The 23,532-nt window shown below is 32.3% G+C and overlaps 1 protein-coding gene across 2 annotated transcripts in view; it reads left to right on the top strand.

Moving 5' to 3' along the window:
• MMP16 (matrix metallopeptidase 16) overlaps positions 1-23,532 on the top strand; it is a 340,314-nt gene that overhangs the window by 170,793 nt on the left and 145,989 nt on the right. For both annotated transcript variants that reach the window (XM_061171290.1, XM_061171289.1), the window contains exon 4: positions 20,569-20,873. In XM_061171290.1, the coding sequence (XP_061027273.1) occupies positions 20,569-20,873 (305 nt within the window). The remainder of the gene's footprint in view (positions 1-20,568; positions 20,874-23,532) is intronic.

The following is a 23,532-nucleotide window of genomic DNA, read 5'->3' as shown; positions in this document are numbered from 1 at the left end:
TTGAGAAGAGAATAAATTGTCCATTTGGGGACCCTGTAGACAGACATTCCTTGAAACACTTTTGTAAACTAGATCTTCCAGCTTTTTGAATGAATGCTAATATTCTGAAAGACTTTCAGATGAGTATTCTAACACACAACATTCTTTAGCAAGTATTCATAATCTAAAAAATTATAAAATAATAAAGTATATAAATAATTGCAATTTAAACAATATATCTTTGAATTATTAATTAACTTTTGGTATCAGAGCAACCATTTAACTTTCAATCTTTTTAACAACAATGCAAATGGATCATCCTTTCTTGTCTTCAATGAAGCGTGCTTAAGGGATGAGAGTATCTTCCAATCTGGAGTGGCAATTGCTACTAGTTCATATTCATTCATTAACTAATTGAACAATGTTTTATTGAGTACCAGTTTGGACAAAGAACAGTGCTAGGTACTGGGGATATAACAATAAATAAAGCATAGGGATTCCATCCATCCTCATGGAATTTACAGTCATGTGGAGAAGTTTAACAATCATATAAATGTGATGCCTGTTTTGAAAGAGAAGGAACAGGATGCAAGAGAAATGTAAACCACGGTCATTCAACCCAACTTAGAAAACCAGGGCTGGCCTCCCTTCTGTCTTAAGAGTAATATAGAGTATTAAAGGAAGTTCTTTATATGATCACCTTAACAGATACAGAAATGCGTTCAAGAAAATTCAACCTCCATTTATGATAACTAGGAATCAAAGCAAAGAAAGATAATCAGAAAAATGGCATCTACAAAAACAAAAATTACAGCTTCATTATGTATTTCACATATAATATGACCACTGTAACATGAGGTGTTGGGAAAACAAATCATTAAGTGAAACAACAAAAAATACCTGCTATCTCTACCTCCATCCAATAACATTGTGCAACTACTTATAGTTGTAGGGTAATAAAAGAGAATAAAAGATATAAGGCTCTGTAAAGAAATAAAACTATCTTTAGTCATAGTTGTATCACTTTCTAACAGAACACCCAGAATAAGCTCTAGATAATTTTTCAGAAATAATAAAAGAATATATCCAGCTTTAAAAATAATTAGTAGATTTTATTTTTAGAGCAATTTTAGGTTTACAGAAAAGTTGAGCAGATAGTATGAGTAGTTCTCACTGCACCCCGCTCCCCCCAGTATACACACTCACATAGTTTCTCCCAGTATTAAGATCTTAATTAGTATTAGATATTTGTTACAATTGTTGAGCCAGTATTGCTCTATTACTGACTAAAATCGATAGTTTACACCAGAGTTCACTCTTTGTGTTGTAGTTTTATGGATTTTGACAAATGCATAATATCATATAGTATTACAGTATCATACAAAATTAGTTTCACTGCTCTGAAAATCCTTTGTTGCACCTATTCATCTCTCTTCTCCTTAGGACACTACTGATGGTTTTAATGTCTCTATAGTTTTGCCTTTTCTAGAATGTCATATGGTTCGAAACACAGTTTGTAGCCATTTCAGACTGCTTTCCTTCACTTAATAATATGAATTTATTTCCTCCATGTCTTTTCATGACTTGATAGCTCATTTCTTTTTATTACTGAGCAATATTCCATTGTATGGATGTGTCACAGTTTGCTTACCTGTTCACCTATTGAAGACTTCTTGGTTGCTTCCAGTTTTTGGCAATTATGAGTAAAGCTAGTATAAACATGTGTGGGCTGGTTTTTGTGTGGACATTAATTTTCAACTTATTTGACTAAATACCTGGAGTATAATTTTGCTGATCATAAGGTAAGACTATGGTTAGCTTTTTAAGAAACTACCAAACTATCTTCAAAGCGGCTAAACCATTTTGCATTACCACCAACAATGAATGAAAGTTATTGTTGCTCTACAACTTTGTCAGGATTTGGTGTTGTCAGTGTTCTGAATGTAACCATTCTAATAGGTGGTTTCTCAATTTTTTAACTTGCAATTCCCTAATGCCATGTGAAGCTGAGCATATTTTTGTATGCTTATTTGCCATCTGTACATCTTCTTTTGTGAGATGACTGTTTAGATCTTTGCACCAACTTTTGAGTTGCTATTTTAAAGGTTCTTTGTATATTTTGGATTACAAGTCTTTTATCAGATATATTTTCAAATATGTTGTCTCAGTCTGTGGCTTGACATTCCAGTCTCTTTTCAGTGTATTTTTCCGAACAGAAGTTTTAATTTTAATAAGGTAGAATTTATCAATTATTTTCTTTTCTATATTGTGCTTTTGGTGTTATATCAAAAAAAACATTGCCAAACCGAAGGTCACTTAGAATTTCTCCTATGTTATCTTCTAAAATTTTAATAGTTTGGCATTTACATTTAGGTCAATGATCCATTTTGAGTTTGTTTTTGGGAAAGGTGTAAAATCTATATTCAATTTTTTACATGTGGATGTTCAGTTGTTCCAGCACCATTGGTTGGAAAGACCATCCTTTCTCCGCTACCTTTGATCTTTTGTCAAAGATCAGTTGCCTATGTGCGTGGGTAAATTTCTGTGCCCTTTATTCTGCTTCATTGGTCTATGTGTCTATTCATAAACCAATATCACACTTTCTTGATTGCTGTGGTTTATAGTAAGTCTTGATATCAGATAGTATCAGTTTTCTGATTTTATTCTTCTTCTTCAGTATTATGTTGTGTTTTCAGAGTCTCTTGCCTTCCCACATAAACTTTAGAATCAATTTGCCATTACAGGTGTTCCTCAGAGATATTCTGGGTTCAGTTCTAGACCAACAAAATAAAGAGAATATAGCAATCAAGCTCATATAGCAATCAAGCAATGTCTTGAATTTTTTGGATTCTCAGTGCATATAAAAGTTGTTTACACTATACTACAGTCTATTAAGTGTGCAGTAGCATTATGTCCAAAAGCACGATGAGCATGCCTTAGTTAAAAGTACTTTATTGATAAAAAATGCTAACCTTCAGCTGTTGATGGCTGCTGACTGCTCAGGGTGGTGGTTGGTGAAAGTCAAGGTGGCTGAGGCAAGTTCTTAAAAGAAGACAACAATGAAGTTTGCTACATTGATTGACTCTTCCTTGTATGAATAATTTCTCTCTAACATGCAGCACTGTTTGTAGCATTTACCCACAGTAGCACTTTCAAAATTGGAGTCAACTCTCTCAAACCCTGCCACTGTTTTAACAACCAAGTTTATGTCATACTCTAAATGCTGTTTTTTTTTTGTTATGTCAACAATCTTCATAGCATCTTCACCAAGAGTAGATTCCATTTCAAGAAACCACTTTCTTTGCTCATCAGTAAGAACCAACTTCTCATCATTTAAAGTTTTATCACGGGATTGCAGCAATTCAGTCACATCTTTAGGCTCATGTTTCATTTTAATTTTCTTGTTATTTCCACCACATCTGCAGTTACTTCCTCCACTGAAGTCTTGAACCACTCAAAGTCATCCATGAGGATTGGAATCAATTTCTTCCAAACTCCTGTGAATATTGATATTTTATCTCTTTCCATGAATCACAAATGTTCTTAATGGCATAAAGAATGGTGAATCCTTTCCAAAAGATTTTCAGTTTACTTTACCCAAATCCTTCAGAGGAACCACTATCTATGGCAGCTATAGCCTTACAAAATGTATTTCTTAAATAATAAGACTTGAAAGTTAAAATCACTCCTCGGTCCAAGGGCTGCAGAATGGATGTTGTGTTAGTAGGCATGAAAACAACATGAATCTTGTATATCTCCATCACAGCTCTTGGGTGACCAGGTGCATTGTCAATGAGCAGTAATATTTTGAAAGAAATCTTTTTTCTGAGCACTAGGTCTCAACAGTGGGCTTACAGTATTCAGTAAACCATGTTGTAAACAGATGTATTGTCATCCAGCCTTTGTTGTTTTACCTATAGAGCACAGGCAGAGTAGTTTTAGCATAATTTTAAGGGGCCGAGGATTTTTGAAATAGCAAATGAACATTGGTTTCAACTTAAAGTCACCAGCTGCATTATCCACTAACAAGAGAAGCAGCTTATCCTTTCAAGCTTTGAAGTCAGGCATTAAGTTCTCTTCTCTAGCTATGAATGTCCTAGACGGCATCTTCTTCCAATACAATAAAGCTGTTTCATCTACATTGAAAATTTAATGTTTAGCATAGCAATCTTTATTAATTATCTTGGCTAGATCTTCTGGATAACTTGCTGCAGCTTCTGTATCAGCACTTGTTGCTTCACCTTGTGCTTTTATGTTATGGAGATGGCTTCTTTCCTTAAGCCTCATATACCAACCTCTGTTAGCTTCAAACTTTTCTTCTGCAGCTTCCTTACCTGTCTCAGCCTTCACGGAATTGAAGAGAGTTAGGGCCTTTCTCTGAATTGAGCTCTGGCTTAAAGGAATGTTGTGGCTGGTTTGATCTATGTAGACCATTAAAACTTTCTCCATATAAGCAATAAAGCTGTTTTGATTTCTTATTACTTGTGTGTTCACTGGAGTAGCACTTTTAATTTCCCTCAAGAACTTTTCATTTGCTTTCATAGCTTGGTTAACCATTTAGGGCAGAGGTCTAGCTTTTGTCCTATCTCAGCTTTTGACATGCCTTCTAAACTTAATCATTTATTGCTTTTACTTAAAGGGAGAGATATGTGATTTTCCCCTCACTTGAATACTTAGAGGCCATTGTTAGGTTATTAATTGGTCTAATTTCAATATTGTTTGGCCTCAGGAAATAGGGAGGCCCAGTGAGAGAGAGAGCGATAGTGGAATGTCAGGTCAGTGGAGCAGTCAGAACACAGACAACATTTCTTAAGTTCGCTGTTTTATGTGGGAGTGGTTCATGTTACCCCAAAACAATTACAGTAGTAACATCAAAGATCACTGATCACAGATCACCATAACAAATATAATAATAATTTAAAAGTTTGAAATATTGTGAGAAATACCAAAATGTGACACAGAGACACAGTGAGCAAATGCTTTTTGAAAAATGGTGCCAATAGACTTCCTCAACATAGGATTGCCACAAACCTTCAATTTATAAATAACACAATATCTGTGAGCCACAATAAAGCAAAGCACAATAAAACGGGTTATGCTGGCGCCCATGAAATAATTTAGCAGGATTTTTATTGTGATCGCCTTGAATATACAGATCATTTTGGGGAGAACTGACATCTTAATATTGATTGTTACCATTAATGAACATGAATATTTCCCCATTTGTTTAGGTTTTTGATTTCTTTCCTCAGAATTTTATACTTTTAATCTTATAAATCTTTTGTATATATCTTAGTCCATTTGGACTTCTATAACAAAATACCACGAGTGGCTTATAAACAGCAGAAATTTATTTCTCACAATTCTGGAGGCTGGGAGTCTGAGATCAAGGTGCCAGCATAGTTGGTGCCCTCTTCTAGGTCACAAACTTCTTGGATCCTCACATACATAGCAAAAGGGCTAGAGATATTTGTGGGACATTAATCCCATTCATGAAGGTTCCATCTTCATGACCTACGGACTTACCAAAGGTCCCATCTCCTAATATTATCATCTTTGTGGGTTAGGATTTTAACATATGAATTTTAGGGGGACAAATATTCAAATCATACTCACATATTTTGGATAGATTTATTTCTAAGGATTTCTTTAAACATTTTTTTGTACTATAAGTTGTGTTTTAAATTTCAAATTCTAAATGTTTATTACAGATATATATGATAACAATTGACTTTTGTATATTAATCTTGTATCCTAGAATTTTGCTATAAATCACTCATTAGTTCAGGATTTTTTTTTTTTTTTTTGGTCAGTTCATTTATATTTTCTACATAGAAAATCATGTCATCTGAAAATAAGGATAGTTGTTTTTTTAATTCCCAATCTGTATAGCTTTTATTTCCTTTGCTTATTTTATTGCATTAGCTACTGCTTTCAGTGCAATGTTGAATAGGAGTGCTGGGAGCAGACATCATTGCCTTTTTCCTAGTCTTTAAGGGAAAAGCATGTAATTCCTCACCATTAAGTATAATGTAAGCTACAGGCTTTTTGTTAGATGTTTAATCAAGTTGAGGAAGTTCTCCCATTCCTAGTTTGCTGAATATTTTTACTATGAATAGGAGTTGTCTTTTATCAAATGCTTTTTCTGTATCTATGCTATGATTGTATGATTTTCTTCTTTAACCTTTTAATGTGATTGATTATCTTAATTAATTTTCAAATGTGGAATGAGACTCTCATGCCTGGGATAAATCCCACTTTGTCATGGTGAATAATTCTTTATATACATTGTAGAGTTTGATTTGCTCATTTTCGTTTAGAATTTCTACATCTATGTTCATGAGTAATATTGATACGCAGTTTTCCTTTCTTGTAATGTCTTTATCTGGTTTTGGTAGTAGGGTAATGCTAGTTTCATAGAATGGGTTAAGAATTCTATTTTCTGGAAGAAATTATAGAGAATTGGTATGATTTCTTCCTGAAATGTTTAGTAGACTTCACCAGTGTAACCATTTAGACCTAGTTCTTTTTTTTTTTTTTTGGAAGGTTATTAATTTCTGATTCAATTTATTTAATTGATATAGGACTGTTCAGATTACCTATTTCTCTTTGTAGAAGTTTTTATAGATTGTGTCTTTTAAAGGAGTTGTTCAGTTAAACCAGTAATAGCCTTTATAGGCTGCCTTAACAAAAACCTCGGTGGCTTAGACATCAGGAATTTAATTTCTCACAGTTTTGGAGCTTAGACGTCTAAGACTGAGGTGCTGTCAGTGTCCTTTTCTGGTAAGGCCTCTTTTCCTGGCCTGGTCCTTATCTGGCCTTTCCTCTGTGTGTGGGTGGAGAGAAAGAGATTTCTGGTGTCTTCTCTTCTTATAAGGACACCAGACATACTGAATTAGGGTCCAACCTTGTGACTTTATTTAATATCAAGTACCTCCTTAAAGTCCCTATCTCTGAATACAGTTAAATTGAGAGTTAGGGCTTTAATATATGAATTTGGAGGTACACAATTCAGCCCATGACATCATCTAAGTTATCATATTTATGGACATACACTTGTTCATAATATTCTTTTATTATCCTTTTAATATTCATGGTATCAGTAGTGATGTGCCTTCTTTCATAACTGATAGTAATTTGTGTCTTCTTTTTTTCTTATTTAGTCTGGCTAAAGGTTTATTAATTATATTAATCTTTTCAGAGAAATGGTTTTAAAACATTTTTTTTCTGTATTGTTTACTTGTTTTCAGTTTCATTGATTTCTGTTCCAACTTTATTTTTCTTCCGTTTGCTTTTTATTTTCTAATTTCCTAAGATGGAAGTTTAGATTAATTACTTTTATCTTTCTTTACCTCCTAATATGCATTTAATGCTATATATTGTATTTTAAGTACTGTTTTTGCTGCATCCCACAAATTTTGATAAGTTGTATTGTCATTTTAATTTAGTTCAAGTAACACAAAAATTTCCTTCATATTTTCGTTCTTTGACTCACATGTTATTGATAAGTATGCTGCTGTATCTCGAAGCATTTTGAGATTTTCCCTAGTATTCTTGGTGAATGTTCCATGTGAGGTTGAGAATAATGAGTATTCTGCTGGTTTTGGGTGAAGTGTTCTATACATGTTGATTAGATAAAGTTGATTAATGATGCTGTTCAGTTCAACTATATCCTAACTATTTTCTATCAGCAGGGTCTGTCAATTACTGGTAGAGTGGTGTTGAAGTCTCCAACAAACGGTACACTTGCCTTTTTCTTCTTGAAGTTCTATCAGTTTTTGCCTCATGTATTTTGTTGCTCTGTTGTTAAACATATATATATATTAAGGTTTGTTACACCTTGGAAAAATTGACACCTTTATCATTATGTAATGCCCCTCTTTATCTCTGATAATTTACTTTGCTCTGAGGAAGGCTTTGTCTGAAAATAATATAGCTATTATGGTTTTCTTTTGATTAGTGTAGCGTGGTATATTTTTTATCCTCCTATTTTTAACCATCAAAATCTATATATTTAAGGTGAGTTTCTTGTAGACAACATATAGTTGGGGCTTATTTATTTATTTTTTTTTTAAATCCACTCTTATCATCTTTATCTTTTCATTGGTATATTTAGGCTATTCACATTCCAAGTAGTTATTTATATAGTTAAATTGATATCCACTATATTTGTAACTTTTTGCTGCCCATTGCTGTTGTTCTTTGTTCTTTGTTCTGTGGATTTTGTTTTGTTTTTGTTTTTGATTTTGTATTTCCTCTTTTTCTACCTTTTCTGGTTGTATTGAGCATTGTATATATTACCATTTTCTATGAACATATCAATATTCTTCTTGCTTGGATCATATTCTTCTTGCTTAGATGGTTTTTGAGAAGTCTAATTGAATTGGTATCTTTGTTCCTCTGTAGATAAGGTGTTTTTCCGCCCTCTGGCTTCTTTCAAGCTTTTATCTTTGTCTTTAGTTTTCTGCAGTTTGAATATAATATGCCTGTGTGTAGATTTTGTTCTCTGAAAGTCCTGGATCTGTGGTTTGGTGTGTGACATTATTTGAAATATGTCTCTGTTCATATCTCTCTTCTCCTTCTAGTATTCTCATTATGTTCTGTTACACTTAAATGTCCCATAGTTCTTGGATGCTCTGTTCTGTTTTCCAGCCTTTTTTTTTTTTTCTTTGCTTTTCAATTTGGGAAGTTTCTACTGAGTTATCTTCAAGTTCACTGATTCTTCCCTTGGTTATATATAGTCTCATGATGAACCTATAAGAGACATTTCTGTTAATATATTTTTTTTATTTTTAACATTTCCTTTTAATTCTTTCTTGTAGTTTCCATCTCTCTGCTTATATTACTCATGTGTTTTTTTTTCTTGTTGTCCACTTTTTCCATTAGAGCCCTTAAGATATTGATCATATTTAATTCAAATTTCTAGTCTGATAATTCAAAATCTCTACCATAAAGAGTCTGGTTCTAATGCTTCTTTTGTCTCTTCAGTCTGTGTTTTCTCTTGACTTTTAGCATGTTATTAATTTTTTTGTTGAAAGCCAGACATGATGTATTGGGTCATGAAACTGAGGTAATAAGCCTTTAGTGTGAAGTTTCATGTTCATCTGCTTAAGAGTTTGGTGTTTATTTTTTATTGTAGCTGAAGGTGTTGGAAGCTTCATTTTCTTCTAGTGGCCTAGTTTTTGTCTCCCGTGTTGTTTCTGAATATCCTAGAAGCTCTTTCTTAAATAGACTTTGTGTCTTGCAGCTTTCTAATTTGTAATCCACTGTTATTATACTGAGCCTTGTTGGTGTGGTGTAAAGTATTGGGGTGAGGAAGCAGTCTATAATCCTGTGATTAAATCTCAGTTTTTTAGGTGTGCTTGACTTTTGGGGATCTTACACCCAGAATATTATTGTAGCCTTTTACTTCTTTTCTTCTACTATATCAGACAGGAATTATTCAGGGACTTTTGTTTCTGATTCTTCGTACTCTTCTGTGTCTCCAGTTTTGGGGGTGGAAGTTTGCCCTGTAACTGCAATTCTCTGATGGAGCTAAGAAGCATTGTTTAGTTTTTGTTTGCTCAGCTTTTTTGTCTTATTGTGAGGTTGGGAGTGACAACTTCCAAGCTCTTTACATGTCAGAGCAGAAACTGGAAATTTTTTACAAGATCAATATACAAAGTAAACAGGCACACACACAGAGTATAATCTTTACAAAAATGACATTTAAAATAGACACAAAAGTATGAGTAAAGAATAAATCTACAAAAGATGTGTAAGCCCTTTAAGAAGAAAATTAGGAACTTTTATTTAAAGACATAAAAAGACCAAAAATAAATGTAGAGATATATTTTGCTCTTAATAGAAAGTCTCAGTATAATGAAAGTTCAGATCTTCCACAAATTCAATGCAATTTTAGCAAAATTCCCAGTAATATTTTTTGTATAATTTAACAAACTGACTCAAAAATCTCTGAGGATTAGTGAAGGCACAATATTAATCAAAATATTCCCACTTACTAGATATGAAGACTTCTTTTAAATCAATACAAATTAAGGCAGTATGTTGTGTTATCACAGAGATAGACAAATAGTCCAACAGTGCAGACAAGTGATCACAGAAATAGACCATTCATGTATTAAAAAATCGATGTATGCCAAGGCAGTCCTTGTAGATCAGTGGGGAAAGGATAGGCTATTTTACTTATTAAGTTATTCTGTGATAATTGGTCATCTATATGGAAAACAATGAAATTAGGTACTTACCTCATACCATAGAAAAATCAATAAATACCAATTAGATTAAAGTATAATCAATTTTAGACCTATAAAGCTTACATAACTATGTATATTGATATTTATTTTTTTCATTTCAGATATTATTCTTTTTCTGACCTGATTTCCAAACTCTTGACAGTGTACCCTGTTTAGTGTCTCTGCATCCTTAGGTACTACCTACACCATTCAATTTTAAAAGAAAGAAAGAGAGAAACTAAGAGCCATTAGGTTCAGAACTGATCATAATTCCATTTATGCTGTATCCCTATACTGACATTTGTCTCAGCTAGTTTTGAATTTTCAAATAATTAGGTGTTTATTCCTGTAAACTTCCAGATTATTTTTTAATGTTTGATTATTGATATGCACATAATATGATCAAGAGTTTTGGAGTAAGAAAAGTCTGGATTTTCTTCCTGGCTCTGATACTTGCTACCTGTAAAACCAGGATCAAGTTACATATTTTTCCAAGTCTCATTTTCCCTGTGTGTAAAGTGCGTATTGTAACAATACCTACCTCACAAGGCTTAGGAGACAATTAAGTCAGATAGTAGGGAAAAAAAACCAAAAACATCATAGTGCTTGAAACACAGTGCTTAATAAATGCTGATTATTATCTTAACTCCTTTAATTTATCAGACAAATCCCAGAAATTGTTGAGAATATTATAACAGGATAAGAGAAAGTTGGGAGTAAGAGCTAAAGATATTGCCTTCTAAAGTTAATATATATAAGGTGTTAAGAAGTTGCCTTGTATATAATAGGTAGTATATATTATCATTTGCTACTACTTTTTTTTTTTTTACTATATTTAGGAAAATAAATACAAAATATGACATTGGAGCTCAAAATGATTACAGAATGTGCCATTACAGAATAAAGACAGGAGTTGGAATGGGGGTGGTAGAATCTAGGTTTTATTTGATTGCAAACTCATTATGAGCCAACAGTATAATGTGGTTCAAAAAGAAAAGCTAGAATGTCCATAGTAGATTTATAGAGAGCAAAGTGTTCAAAGCAGTGGAGATGCTAATTTTTTCTCTTTGCTTTGTTGGCCATGCCTTACCTGATGTATCCTTTTCTCTTTAGGCCACCACATTTTCTGCTGCTTCTTGGCAAATTAATGTACACCTCTAAAAAGAAATCAAAATACTAAGAGATCTTGAATGCAGTTTGCATGAGGAAGAGCTCAAGATTACAGCCAAGTATTCTTAACATGATGGAAAGAATATTTAAGGGAGAAATTTCCTATTTTCAAATACTTAAATATCTTTTTTGTAAAATTAATTTATTTATTTTTGGCTGCATTGGGTCTTCGTCGCTGCGCGGCTTTCTCTAGTTTCAGTGAGCGGGGGCTACTCTTCGTTGCGGCTCATGGGCTTCTCATTGCTGTGGCTTCTCTTGTTGGAGCACAGGCTCTAGGCACGTGGGTTTCAGTAGTTGTGGTACACAGGCTCAGTAGTTGTGGCTCGCGGGCTCTAGAGTGCAAGATCAGTAGTTGTGGTGCACGGGCTTAGTTGCTCCGCGGCATGTGAGATCTTCCCAGACCAGGGCTCGAACCCGTGTCCCCTGCATTGGCAGGCAGATTCTTAACCACTGCGCCACCAGGGAAGCCCTATTTTCAAACACTTAAAGGCTTTAAGAGAAATCTAATATTTTGAGCTATCAGAAAATTAAATCATCCATCCTACAATTCTTTTTCATCATTGGAAACATATAAACCAGGAAAATTATTCACTTGTCAGGGAAATTAGAGAACATTTGTGGAATGGTTGGAAAGTTCGATTACATAACTTTAAGATCTCTTCTTATCTTTAAAATGTGGGATTGGAAGGAACTTTCTATAATCACTCCATTTAAAGGGAATGTCTAGGCCCCTATGCCTTCCACTTAAATGACCTCAGTGTTTGATGCCTAGAAATGGGAACTTCTGAGGTTGTATCATTTACGTATTCTTAGGAATATATATAACTCTGGCTGATGCATAATATACATGCTTGTTATAACTGTAATACAAGTACTGGTGACCATTCATCTCTTACTTGAATTTTTATGATCAATTTCCTTTTGACAAATTTTGCTTCTTGGATAATTAGGTGTCTTTCATTCAATAAATGATTATTGAACAGCATTATGTGGCAGAACTGTCAATAGACAGATGAGTCAGGCATTATGTGGCAGAACTGTCAATAGACCGATGAGTTAGGCATTATGCGGCAGAACTGTCAATAGACAGATGAGTTAGGCAAGGCCCCTGCTCCCATGGAGAATGTAGTCTAGTATGGGAGACAGGTATGTAAGTGAATAATTGTAAAATAGTATATTGTATGTTACTTCAAGACCATACAGGAGCTTCATTTCATCAGAGAACATATCCATTTTATGCTCCCCAGCACCTAGTAGAGTGTCTGCTGTGTATTAGGTCCTCAAAAGATAGTTGTTGAATAAATTAATGAATTTTTAGTAGGCTTTGGTTAAACTTTATTCAAAATAATAATAAAATCTTAATGAGTAACATCATTTTTTATCAAGTAGATATTTATTTCTCAGGTTTACTGAATATTATATAAAGTAGATTTAGCCTAAGTTCCTTTTCTCTATAAAATATAAACTCCAAAATAATAATTTATATAATAAATGACCAATGGGATAGTTAATCAACTGCAAGATGCATCTTGTTAAAAAATTATAGTATATTAATGAGTATTCATAATATATTAGTGGATCTGATAGTATTATGTTATATTATATTAAATTAATTAGTATTGATTTTCCTAGTAAATTCTTCCTTTAGCTAACCTTGATTTTAAATCCATGCTTCTGTGACTACTAAGGATACAACCCTAGAAGTTATTATTTTACTTTAACAATATATACAGAGAAAAGAAAGCTAGAAATTGCTAAAGAATAAGAAGTTCCTCCCCAGAAACATTTCTCACCATTTTCTCTAAACCCAATGAGCTCACTGAGCTTGATTATCCTATTGACAAACTTGTGTATCCAGAGGACACACAGCAAGCTTAGAAACAGAAACTATTTGAATAAGACCCAAAGTAATATGTACCTAGGTCTGCTCTACCTGGAAAGCTAGCATCTTTGGAAATAGTCAAATATTTAATGTTAGCTTTCCTAGAGGGACTCCATAGTCAATCTCCACTCTGATGATTTCTTGTATTTTAAAAAAAAGTGAAGTCACATCAACTATACAAACATAATATGGCTAAAAGTAAGTTAGTCTATTTAGTTCTCCTCTGATAGGACATTTTAATACATTCTGAATAAGGATCTGCTAATAATTTAAACATGTAGTTTATTATTTTTACTCTTTTATATTCTTAGCAATTGTCTACTTTCCTAGTTATGATAAATTCCATTTAGTTGCTAATCATTTTTAATAAAATGTTAGTATGCTTTTCTGAACAACTATTTTTGTTTATTGAATTGAGTAAATGGTATTTAACCCTGGTCATACTAAAATATCTTGACATAAGTATATCATATAACTTCTGTATCTTAACTAAATACCAAAGTATTCAGTTTTATTTTTTCTTACTTTGAAAATTAGAGATAAAACAGTACTCAAAATTTGAAAAAGATTTATCACTGTATCAAAATTTTAGGGGGAAAGAGTCATTATTAGTATGTAGAATTTTTATTGAAGAAATTTGTATGCATCCAATGATATTGAAACTAGAGAATTCTGACTTTACATAGTAATTTTAGGCATTGGGTAATATGTAGTGTCTCCTGAATACCTAAATAGAGTTTACTTGATTTGAAAATGATGAAACTTTTGGCAGTGTCCTTGTTACACATTTCCCATAACTTCTATTCAAATGAACAAATATTTGACAATTTTACATTTCATATTAATTTATTTTACAGAACTAATGAAGCAAAATAATTCCTACAGTTCCATGAGTAAAGAAAACACATACATATTTTGATAGAGTTTTGTTAATAAGCCTCTTTCTCCCCAGATTTACTGTTTCTCTAAATGTCAAATTCTCACACTTTTTAAAATTACCATAGAAATAGTGATGTAAACTTAATATCTCACTTATCATGGAGAAATTTATGTGTTGCTATTGAGAATTGTAATGCAGAATTCAAGCTTCTTTTAACTTTGAATATGTAATAACAAACATCAAAATATTTAGTTTTTTTCTTACTTTCATATTAGAGATAAATTAATACTCTAATTTTGGAAAACAGTTATCACTCTATTAAAAACTTGAAAGGGAAATACTCCATTATTAGTACATAAAATTTTTATTAAATGAATTGGTAGTGATTCAATGAAATTAAACCTAGAGAATCCTGAACTTACGCAGTAACCTTAAAAATAAATTAACATACTTTGCCTTCAGTACCAATTATTCTGATGAAAAATGATGTCTTGAATTTCCCACTTCATCAATTTTATTATGTAAGGTTGTATAAGACATGATTGTTAAAGATAATATTTATTATTTTTTTAGGTAAATGTTACAAAATTTACCAAACTGAAGGTTTAAAAGAATCAGTGAAATAGCATAATGAAAAAACCCAATAGAGAATTCAAAAAATGAAAACAATTGTCTTATTAAAATGGAAAATATGTTCCCTATAACCACTCTATTTCCACAAAAAAAGACAAAGTAAAAGCACTTTAAAATTAAATTAGTTTGTTTTTCAAATATAACCTTCATTTTATAGTATTGTCTTTATTTTGCAAGTATATATTAACAATTTTATGTATTACATATTAGAATATTAAGAATAACAATGTTTACTCTTAATATCATATGATGTCTCTGTGCTCATTATTATTTCAGTTATTAGTAAATACAAAACATCTCTCAATGGCATAAAATTTCTAAGTTGGTTTTTGTGTGTACCTAATTCAGAATTCCAGCTCTAACTCTGAAGTACACTAATGTGTCTTGTATTTTTTTAAAATTTTTATGGGAGTATAGTTCATTTACAATGTTGTGTTAGTTTCAGGTGTACAGCAATGTGAATCAGCCATGTATATATATATGTATATTTGTTCTTTTTCAGATTATTTTCCCACATAGGTCACCACAGAATACTGAGTAGAGTTCCCTGTGCTATACAGTAGGTCCCTATTCGTTATGTATTTTATACATATCAGTGTGTATATGAAAGAGCCAGTCTCCCAATCTATCACTTCCTCCACCTCTGGTAACCACAATTTTGATTTTGAGGTCTCTGAATCTGTTTCTATTCTGTAAATAAGTTTATTTGTATTATTTTTTATTATATTCCACATATATTTGTCTTTCTCTTACTCACTTCACTTAGTATAATAATCTCCAGGTCCATCCATGTTGCTGCAAATGACATTATTTCATTCTTTTTTATGGCTGAGTAATATTCCATTGTATACATATACCACATCTTCTTTATCAATTCTTCTGTCAATGGACATTTAGGTTGCTTCCATGTCTTAGTTATTGTAAATAGTTCTGCAATGAACACTGGAGTGCATGTAAGTGGGAATGTAAATTGGTACAACCATTATGGAGAACAGTATGGAGGTTCCTTAAAAAACTAGATATAAAACTACCGTATGATCCAGCAATCCCACTCCTGTGCATATATCGGGAGAAAATTGTAATTTGAAAATATACTTGCATCTTGTATTTATTAATGACATCACAAATATTGTAGTTAAGCACATTTTGGAAATTCATCAGTACACAGCTTGAAAAACACAGTGATGTGTTTTCAAGTCAAAATGGTACTCCACATTTATTATTCTTTATTACATTATATTACTTCATTTTTCTCAGACCCACTGTGTACTTATATACATATCATACTAACATGATTTCATTTTTCTTTGCTCTAAGGTTACCCTTTATTTGAATATAAAATGATTTCTCCATTACACATTGAATCCAACACTAATTCCTATTAACAATATCCTCAGAACGTATACTGAATTTGTCTAATTATTCATATCTCCATGACAGACACTCTAGTACATTTCTCTAATTTCTCTTGCTCAAACTTCCAAAATGTTTTATTGGTTCCAATCTTGTCCCCCTAGTCATTTTTTATTAGAAGCAGTGATCTTTGTAAACTGGAAAAATACCAGGATACTTCTCTGCTTAAAACTCTCCAGTGGTTTCCTTTCACAGAACATAATCCACTCCCTGCCAATTCTCTTTCATCTCATACCACTGTTCTGTGCATTCATTTTGCACCAGTTCACTAAACAGTCCCATTCTCTGAACTGGCCAAGTTTGTTTGCGCTGCTCACTATTCCTTCTGGCTGGAAACTCAGTGCTAGGCATGTGTGGCTCGTTTTGTCATTGAAATCCCATTTATCATCTACTTATCTCACCTCCTCACCCCTCATTTATAACCATCTATAATTGTATTTTTTATTGTTTATCTCTTACCACTAAAATATATAAGTTCTACAAGATCAGAGTCTTATTCACAGTTTTATGTCTAACACCTAGAGCAGTACCTATTATGTAGTACATTCTTTCAAAGACTGTGTCATAAAAATACTTGCCCACTAATGATGGGCTTCTGCGATCCAATAAGGTGGAAAGAAAATAAAAGACTACAAGGAAAATTAATTTAGACAAAATTCAAAGTTACAACATTAATCTGCATGCCTCATCGGTCATCAAATAGGTAATATAGAAAAGGAAAGCATAAACAAAGCAAAAAGACAACCCTCAGAATGGGAGAAAATATTTGCAAATGAAGCAACTGACAAGGGATTAATCTCCAAAATATACAAACAGCTCATGCAGCTCAAATCAAAAAAACAAACAACCCAATCAAAAAATGGGTGGAAGATCTAAATAGACATTTTGCCAAAGAAGACATATAGATGGCTAAAAAGCACATGAAAAGATGCTCAGCATCACTAATTATTAGAGAAATGCAAATCAAAATGACAATGAGCCATCACCTCACACCAGTCAGACTGGCCATCATCAAAAAATCTACAAACAATAAATGCTGGAGAAAAGGGAACCCTCTTAACACTGTTGGTGGAAATGTAAATTGGTACAGCCACTATGGAGAACAGTATGGAAGTTCCTTAAAAAACTAAAAATAGAGCTACCATATCATCCAGCAATCCCACTCCTAGGCATATTTGCAGAAAAAAACAGAATTTGAAAAGTTACATGCAACCCAGTGTTCTTTGCAGCACTATTTACAATAGCCAGGACATGGAAACAACCTAAATGTCTATCAACAGAGGAATGGATAAAGAATATGTGGTACATATAGATACAATGGATTATTACTCTGCCTTAAAAAAGAATGAAATAATGCCATTTACAACAGCATGGATGGACCTAGAGATTGTCATACTAAGTGAAGTAAGTCAGACAGAGAAAAACAAATATATGATATTGCTTATATGTGAAATCTAAAAAAAAGGGTACAAATGAACTTATTTACAAAACAGAAGTAGAGCCGCAGATGTAGAAAACAAACTTATGGTTACCAGAGTATAAGTGGGGGGAGGGATAAACTGGGAGATTGGGATTAACATATACACACTACTGTATATAAAATAGATAACTTATAAGAACCTACTGTATAGCACAGGGAACTCTGCTGAACACTCTGTAATGGCCTATGTGAGAAAAGAATCTTAAAAAAGAGTGGATATATGTATATGTATAACTGATTCACGTTGCTGTACACCTGAAACTAGCACAACATTGTAAATCAACTATACCACAATAAAAATAAATTAAAAAATAAAAATACATACAAAAAAATTAAAAAAAAATAATTCCTTGGCAAACAGACCTATGGTTGCCAAGGGGAAGGGGAAGTGGAGGAGGGATGGATTGGGAGTTTGGGATTAGCAAACACAGACTATTATATATATATATATAACTGAATTGCCTTGCTGTACACCAGAAACTAACACAAAATTGTAAATCACTATACTTCAATAAAGTAAATTTTTTTTTACAAAAGAAAACAAAACCAGTAATTTAGAGACTAACAAGCTAAACAAAGTTGTTGATGCCCCAATATAGTTTACTCTTTTTCAAAAGATAGTTTAAAGCATCACACTAAATGGGATACAAATTTAAAAAAAACAAACTAAACACTAAAACAACAAAAGATTTCATAACTTTCTCCCTGAGCAGGCATGAATTCTTTTATTCTATCCATCCTTTGGCTCAGGTAAAAAATAATAATAATAATGGTGTCTTCCTTGACACTTCCTTTTCCCTCAGAGCTCGTGTCCAACCATCAGTACATCTTGGCAGGTGTACCTTTAAAATATATCCAAAATCCAACTATTTCTCAATATCTCCACTGGTACTCCCCTGGCCCAAAGCAGTATCATTTCTCACCTGAAAATTTGCAAGAGTTCCCAGTGGGTCTCCCTACTCCAACTCCTGCTCCACTTCAATATATTTTCCACATAAAGCTCAATCATTTCTTTAAAGCATAAGTCAAATGTCACTTTTCTGCTCCTGACACTCCAGTTTTTTCCTCTCAATTGGAGCAAAAGCCAAACTCCTTACAGTGGTCAACAATCCCCTATCTTGTATGATTCTCTGTTGCTTTTCTGACCTCATATCTTGGCACTTGCCCTCTGTCTCTGCTCAAACTATACCAGCCACCTTGCCATTCTTTGAACTTGCCGAGCATGTCTTCACCTCAGTGCCTTTCACTTGCCATTTCTTCTTCCTGGAACACTCCCTGCCCCAACTCCATTTCACTTGGTTCACTTCATCATTTTCTTTATGTATAATAAATGATATTTATCATCAAATAGTCATTGTAAGTCTGGTCTATGATATGTATTAGAAAATAGTGAAAACCTTGTTTTAGATGTGTGGCCTAGCTTAGAATTTAATATAACTGATTCTTGAGTGAGAATGTTTAGGATGAAAAATTAGCTCTGCCCTTCTAAATTTTCTTTAAATTCCTCTAAATCTCAACTTCTTGCTTTGTAGGATAGGTATACATGTCCATCTCACTGGGTTACTCAGGGAGTATATAAGATATTGTGAAATGCTTGCCTGGCTCATAGTAATTAATTAATTCCATTATTATTATGTCAGTATGATTACTGCCTAATGTTTGTAATTATCCTGACATAGTTACAATTGTGTGAAAAATATAATCTGCATATTATTTTTCCACCAGAAATTATATCTTAAATATTTTTACATACAGCTAAATAGCTTTAAAATAGCAAAATCAAATTTTGCTCTTTCAAATTTCAAATCCTGTGTATATTATGGCATGCAATAGAGACACCATGATTTGTATATCATCTAGCCTCCAATTCTCTTTCATTATTGCACTGCAATAATAAAAATGCATTACAATAATAAAATAATAATATTCACCTGAATATTATACCCTCCTATGCATTAAGACTGTCCCTTAGTGAAATTCATGGATTCACGGGTGTAAGATTATTGGTTGAAGTGGTCTGAAACTTAGTTATAACTCCTGTGAAATTTACTCATTACTTTTCACAAAGATGGTATGAACTTATACTACCACAATATAAAATACTTACATATATATAAATTTGTTTCATTTATGTTCTATTTAAAAAAAAATAGAAAAGTAAGTGATAAAAGAGAAATATCTGATCAGTGCTAGAGAAAAATACTTATATCTTTTTCCATTTGTTATTAACCTCAAGACGAATAAGCTAATAATGTCCAAGTTACTTCTTTAAATTCATATAACTGTTAAATATTTGTATTAAAAAGCTATTCACCCTCATTGTTTTATTTTGACTAGAAATAATAAGTATATAAGAAAACAATCGAATATCAAGAACTGTAATTAAATGACCTTTTCTTTAAAAACTGAAAAATAACTTTGTGTCCACTGATTTGTTGTTCATGGATAAGAGCATAAAGACATTGCTTGAAAGTAGCATGTGTGCACAAAATACTGTGCCCCTAAAAGTAATTATTACCAGACAGAAATTGAATTTTTTATTTCAGCTTGAAACCGCTGCACCTGTTTGATCATTTGGCAAAGCTGCCTTTCTATTGTTGTTCAGGAGACAAAGTGACTGATTGATCTAATTACCCCAGTGTTAACCATTCTGCAGAGAAGATCTTCTCATTTATAGCCTTGGTAGATGAGTACTATATTGCTGAGAGTTAAATGACCCAGCACAGGGAAATCTAGCTATAGAGACAGAAGGAATTAATTTCTTCCCTACTTAATATGAGACTTTTTCTTATTTTTTACTCAACTGAATAGAGGAAAATATGTAATAAATCAATCTATAATAAGTCAGATTATATATAATAAAGCCATACTGATTATCCTTTTTTCTAAATTTCAGTATAAAGAACGTAACTCCAAAAGTAGGAGACCCTGAAACCCGTAAAGCTATTCGTCGTGCGTTTGACGTGTGGCAGAATGTAACTCCTCTGACGTTTGAAGAAGTTTCCTACAGTGAACTAGAAAATGGCAAACGTGATGTGGATATAACCATCATTTTTGCATCTGGCTTTCATGGAGACAGTTCTCCCTTTGATGGAGAGGGAGGGTTTTTGGCACATGCCTATTTCCCTGGACCAGGAATTGGGGGAGATACTCATTTTGACTCAGATGAGCCATGGACACTAGGAAATCCTAATCATGATGGTAAGTGCATAGTTTTTTTCATTGTAAATACTTCTATTTTTATTTTTGGATGCCCAAGTGATTTACTAATTTATAAACTTAAACTAAACAAATAATTTGTTTTTAAAATTACCGAAAAATACATGAGGCTTTTTATAACATTTTAGAACAAGAATTTGTACAAGTCATTAGACAATAATAGTTTTTCATGTGGCTTTTGATTAAAGATTAGAACTTTACAGTGTATTCTATAAATGCTTTAAAGTGAATTTTGTTTTCTATAAAGAGTCATTTAAAAGTTTCTAGAGTATTCAAGTCATGGGACATGCATTAAGTAAATTGTGCTATATTTTTACACTTAATTCCAGTGTTTCCACTTGAAACTTAACCCTGATTGACATTGGTGGTATAGCTTCTACCATATCTTTTCTGTTTATTTTTTTCCATTATAACCTTTCTAATCTGTAAAACTTTTCTCCTTCTCTTTTGTCTCATCATTTCCTTGGTCTCCTAATCTGACATTCTTGTATGATATCTTTATAGAAACTAGATTCTTGCAAATCTATTCCAACATATCTATCAGTTTTCTAATCCTTATAGTTATTCTGATATGCAAAAATAATGTAAAAATTAAAAACTCAACAGCTAAAAGTATCATTACTTGATATAAGAAACATGTGTTTCTTCCTAGGGAACAATTTTGTGTTTAAAAAATATTCACAGAATTATAGGATTCTAGAGTTATAAGATACTTAAGTCACCATCTCCCATAATTCTTGTAATCAATACTTAAATATTTTACTTTTTCACCCCAGTAAATGTTGAAAATGCAAGTGTGCATTGTTTAATGACAACTAATCAGCTAATAAAACTCTTAATTCCTCCTTGATGAGTTAAGCCCAGCTGTCAAATTAAGCTTTGTTAGTTCCTTAGAAGGTTTAGTTAGCTGGATTAGTGTAATAGTCTTGCATTTTTAGAACATGTAGGGTTCAAACACATTATGGATAGAATGAATTAGTTGAGTTAAACTTGAAATAACATTAATTTTCAAAGAAAGAAAATATAATAAATAACTGTTTATGTTTTCCAAAAGGAAATAAAATATCTAGTATTGACCAAAATGATATTTTGTATTGCTATTAATAGGTGTATTTGCTATAATATAAAATTATGATTTCATTTTTAAGAACTGGTTTGGAGACTAATGGCAACTATGTTGGGAGGATTCACTATAGTGGAATGAAAGCCAGATACTTTGGAGTCAAACAGATGTACATTCTTGGCTAAATGTTCAGTAGCTCAAGAACCTTCTAACATACTGTGCACTTGATTTCATTCTTTACCTTGTATTGCAGGGCCGGGGACATTGTAAGGAGAAGTGCTTTCTATTCAGGCATGTTTAACTTACTGTATAGCTGAGCGTCTAATAATAAAATATCTGCAACATGATAGTTGGCCCATACTTGTTTGATACATAATTCATTTAAAATTAAATGTGTTTATTTTTATCAATATCACACAGGAATTCAAACGAAATATTTCAGACTTCTTCAAGTCAATTGCTAAAATTGTTTTAAATAATGGAAAAATATTTGCATTCTAACGAATTGAGAAAAGTAGCACTTATAATGGTAGAATTTTGCTGACATAGGCATAACTGCATTTGCTTCCAAGAGAAAGATTTTCTTCTAAACTTCTGAACAGAGAAAATTGTATTTTATTCCAATAATGGGTCTAATTGTTGAAGATACTTTAAATTTGTAGCTTTGAAGTTGTGTTAATTTGGCTTTGTGGCCTCATAAGTTTAAAATTGTTTTAAAATTCTATATGAAGGAGATGGTGCCTATTAAATGGCCTATATTTTCTCTTAAAATATTAAAATGATCAAGAAAGCTGCACAAATCCTTTAAATTTATCCTCTATGAGCTGTACTTTTTTAGGCATTAACCAATACTTTTTAAAAATAAGTTTTAAAAATATCTATAGGGACATTTGAAGTGACATAGGAAATGAGAATTTTTCCACTGATTTGAGTATTATAGGTATTATTAATGTTTATTTGTTTTTTGTGATTTAAGAAGTCTTTCAAGGAATATATATGTGGGAAAGAATTCAGAAATGGGACATAGGAGCTAAATGTGTACAATCAAGTCGATGGACTTTTAACTCAGATTATGTATTAATACATTTGATTGCCTTTTAACTTATACTGTAGAAGTATAATAATTTTTTACATATGCATTTATTAAAAACCTAAACAAAAATTATTTAACATTTAGTGTTTCATTTGGATGAAAATATTTCTTTACTGGTCCAATAAGAATATTTTTCCTTTTGAATGAGCTTAAAGAAAATGATTCTGCAAAATAATAGTGTTCAGAATTGTAGGAGATTAAAGGAAAAGTTAACTGTTCAAGATGTAATACCATAAAGATTTACTGCTTAATTGAAATTCAGACTTTTAACTAGCAACAGGGCAGCTATGGTAATGTCATATGAAGTACTGATCGTTTATCAAAGGAAAAGCCTCTAGCTTTGTTGTGGTACTGTTGAATGTGTGGAGAATTAATGCATTTGTATATCCTAGATCCTTTCTGTAAGACTGTCTTTTTGTATCACAAATATACAGGCACAATTCTGACATCTTCACTGATAAACCTTTTTGTTTCTTTAATCTAGT

The sequence above is a fragment of the Eubalaena glacialis genome, chromosome 17 (assembly GCF_028564815.1).
Source record: "Eubalaena glacialis isolate mEubGla1 chromosome 17, mEubGla1.1.hap2.+ XY, whole genome shotgun sequence".
In the NCBI taxonomy this organism is placed as follows: Eukaryota; Metazoa; Chordata; class Mammalia; order Artiodactyla; family Balaenidae; genus Eubalaena; species Eubalaena glacialis.
This window is presented reverse-complemented; position numbering and strand designations above follow the sequence as displayed.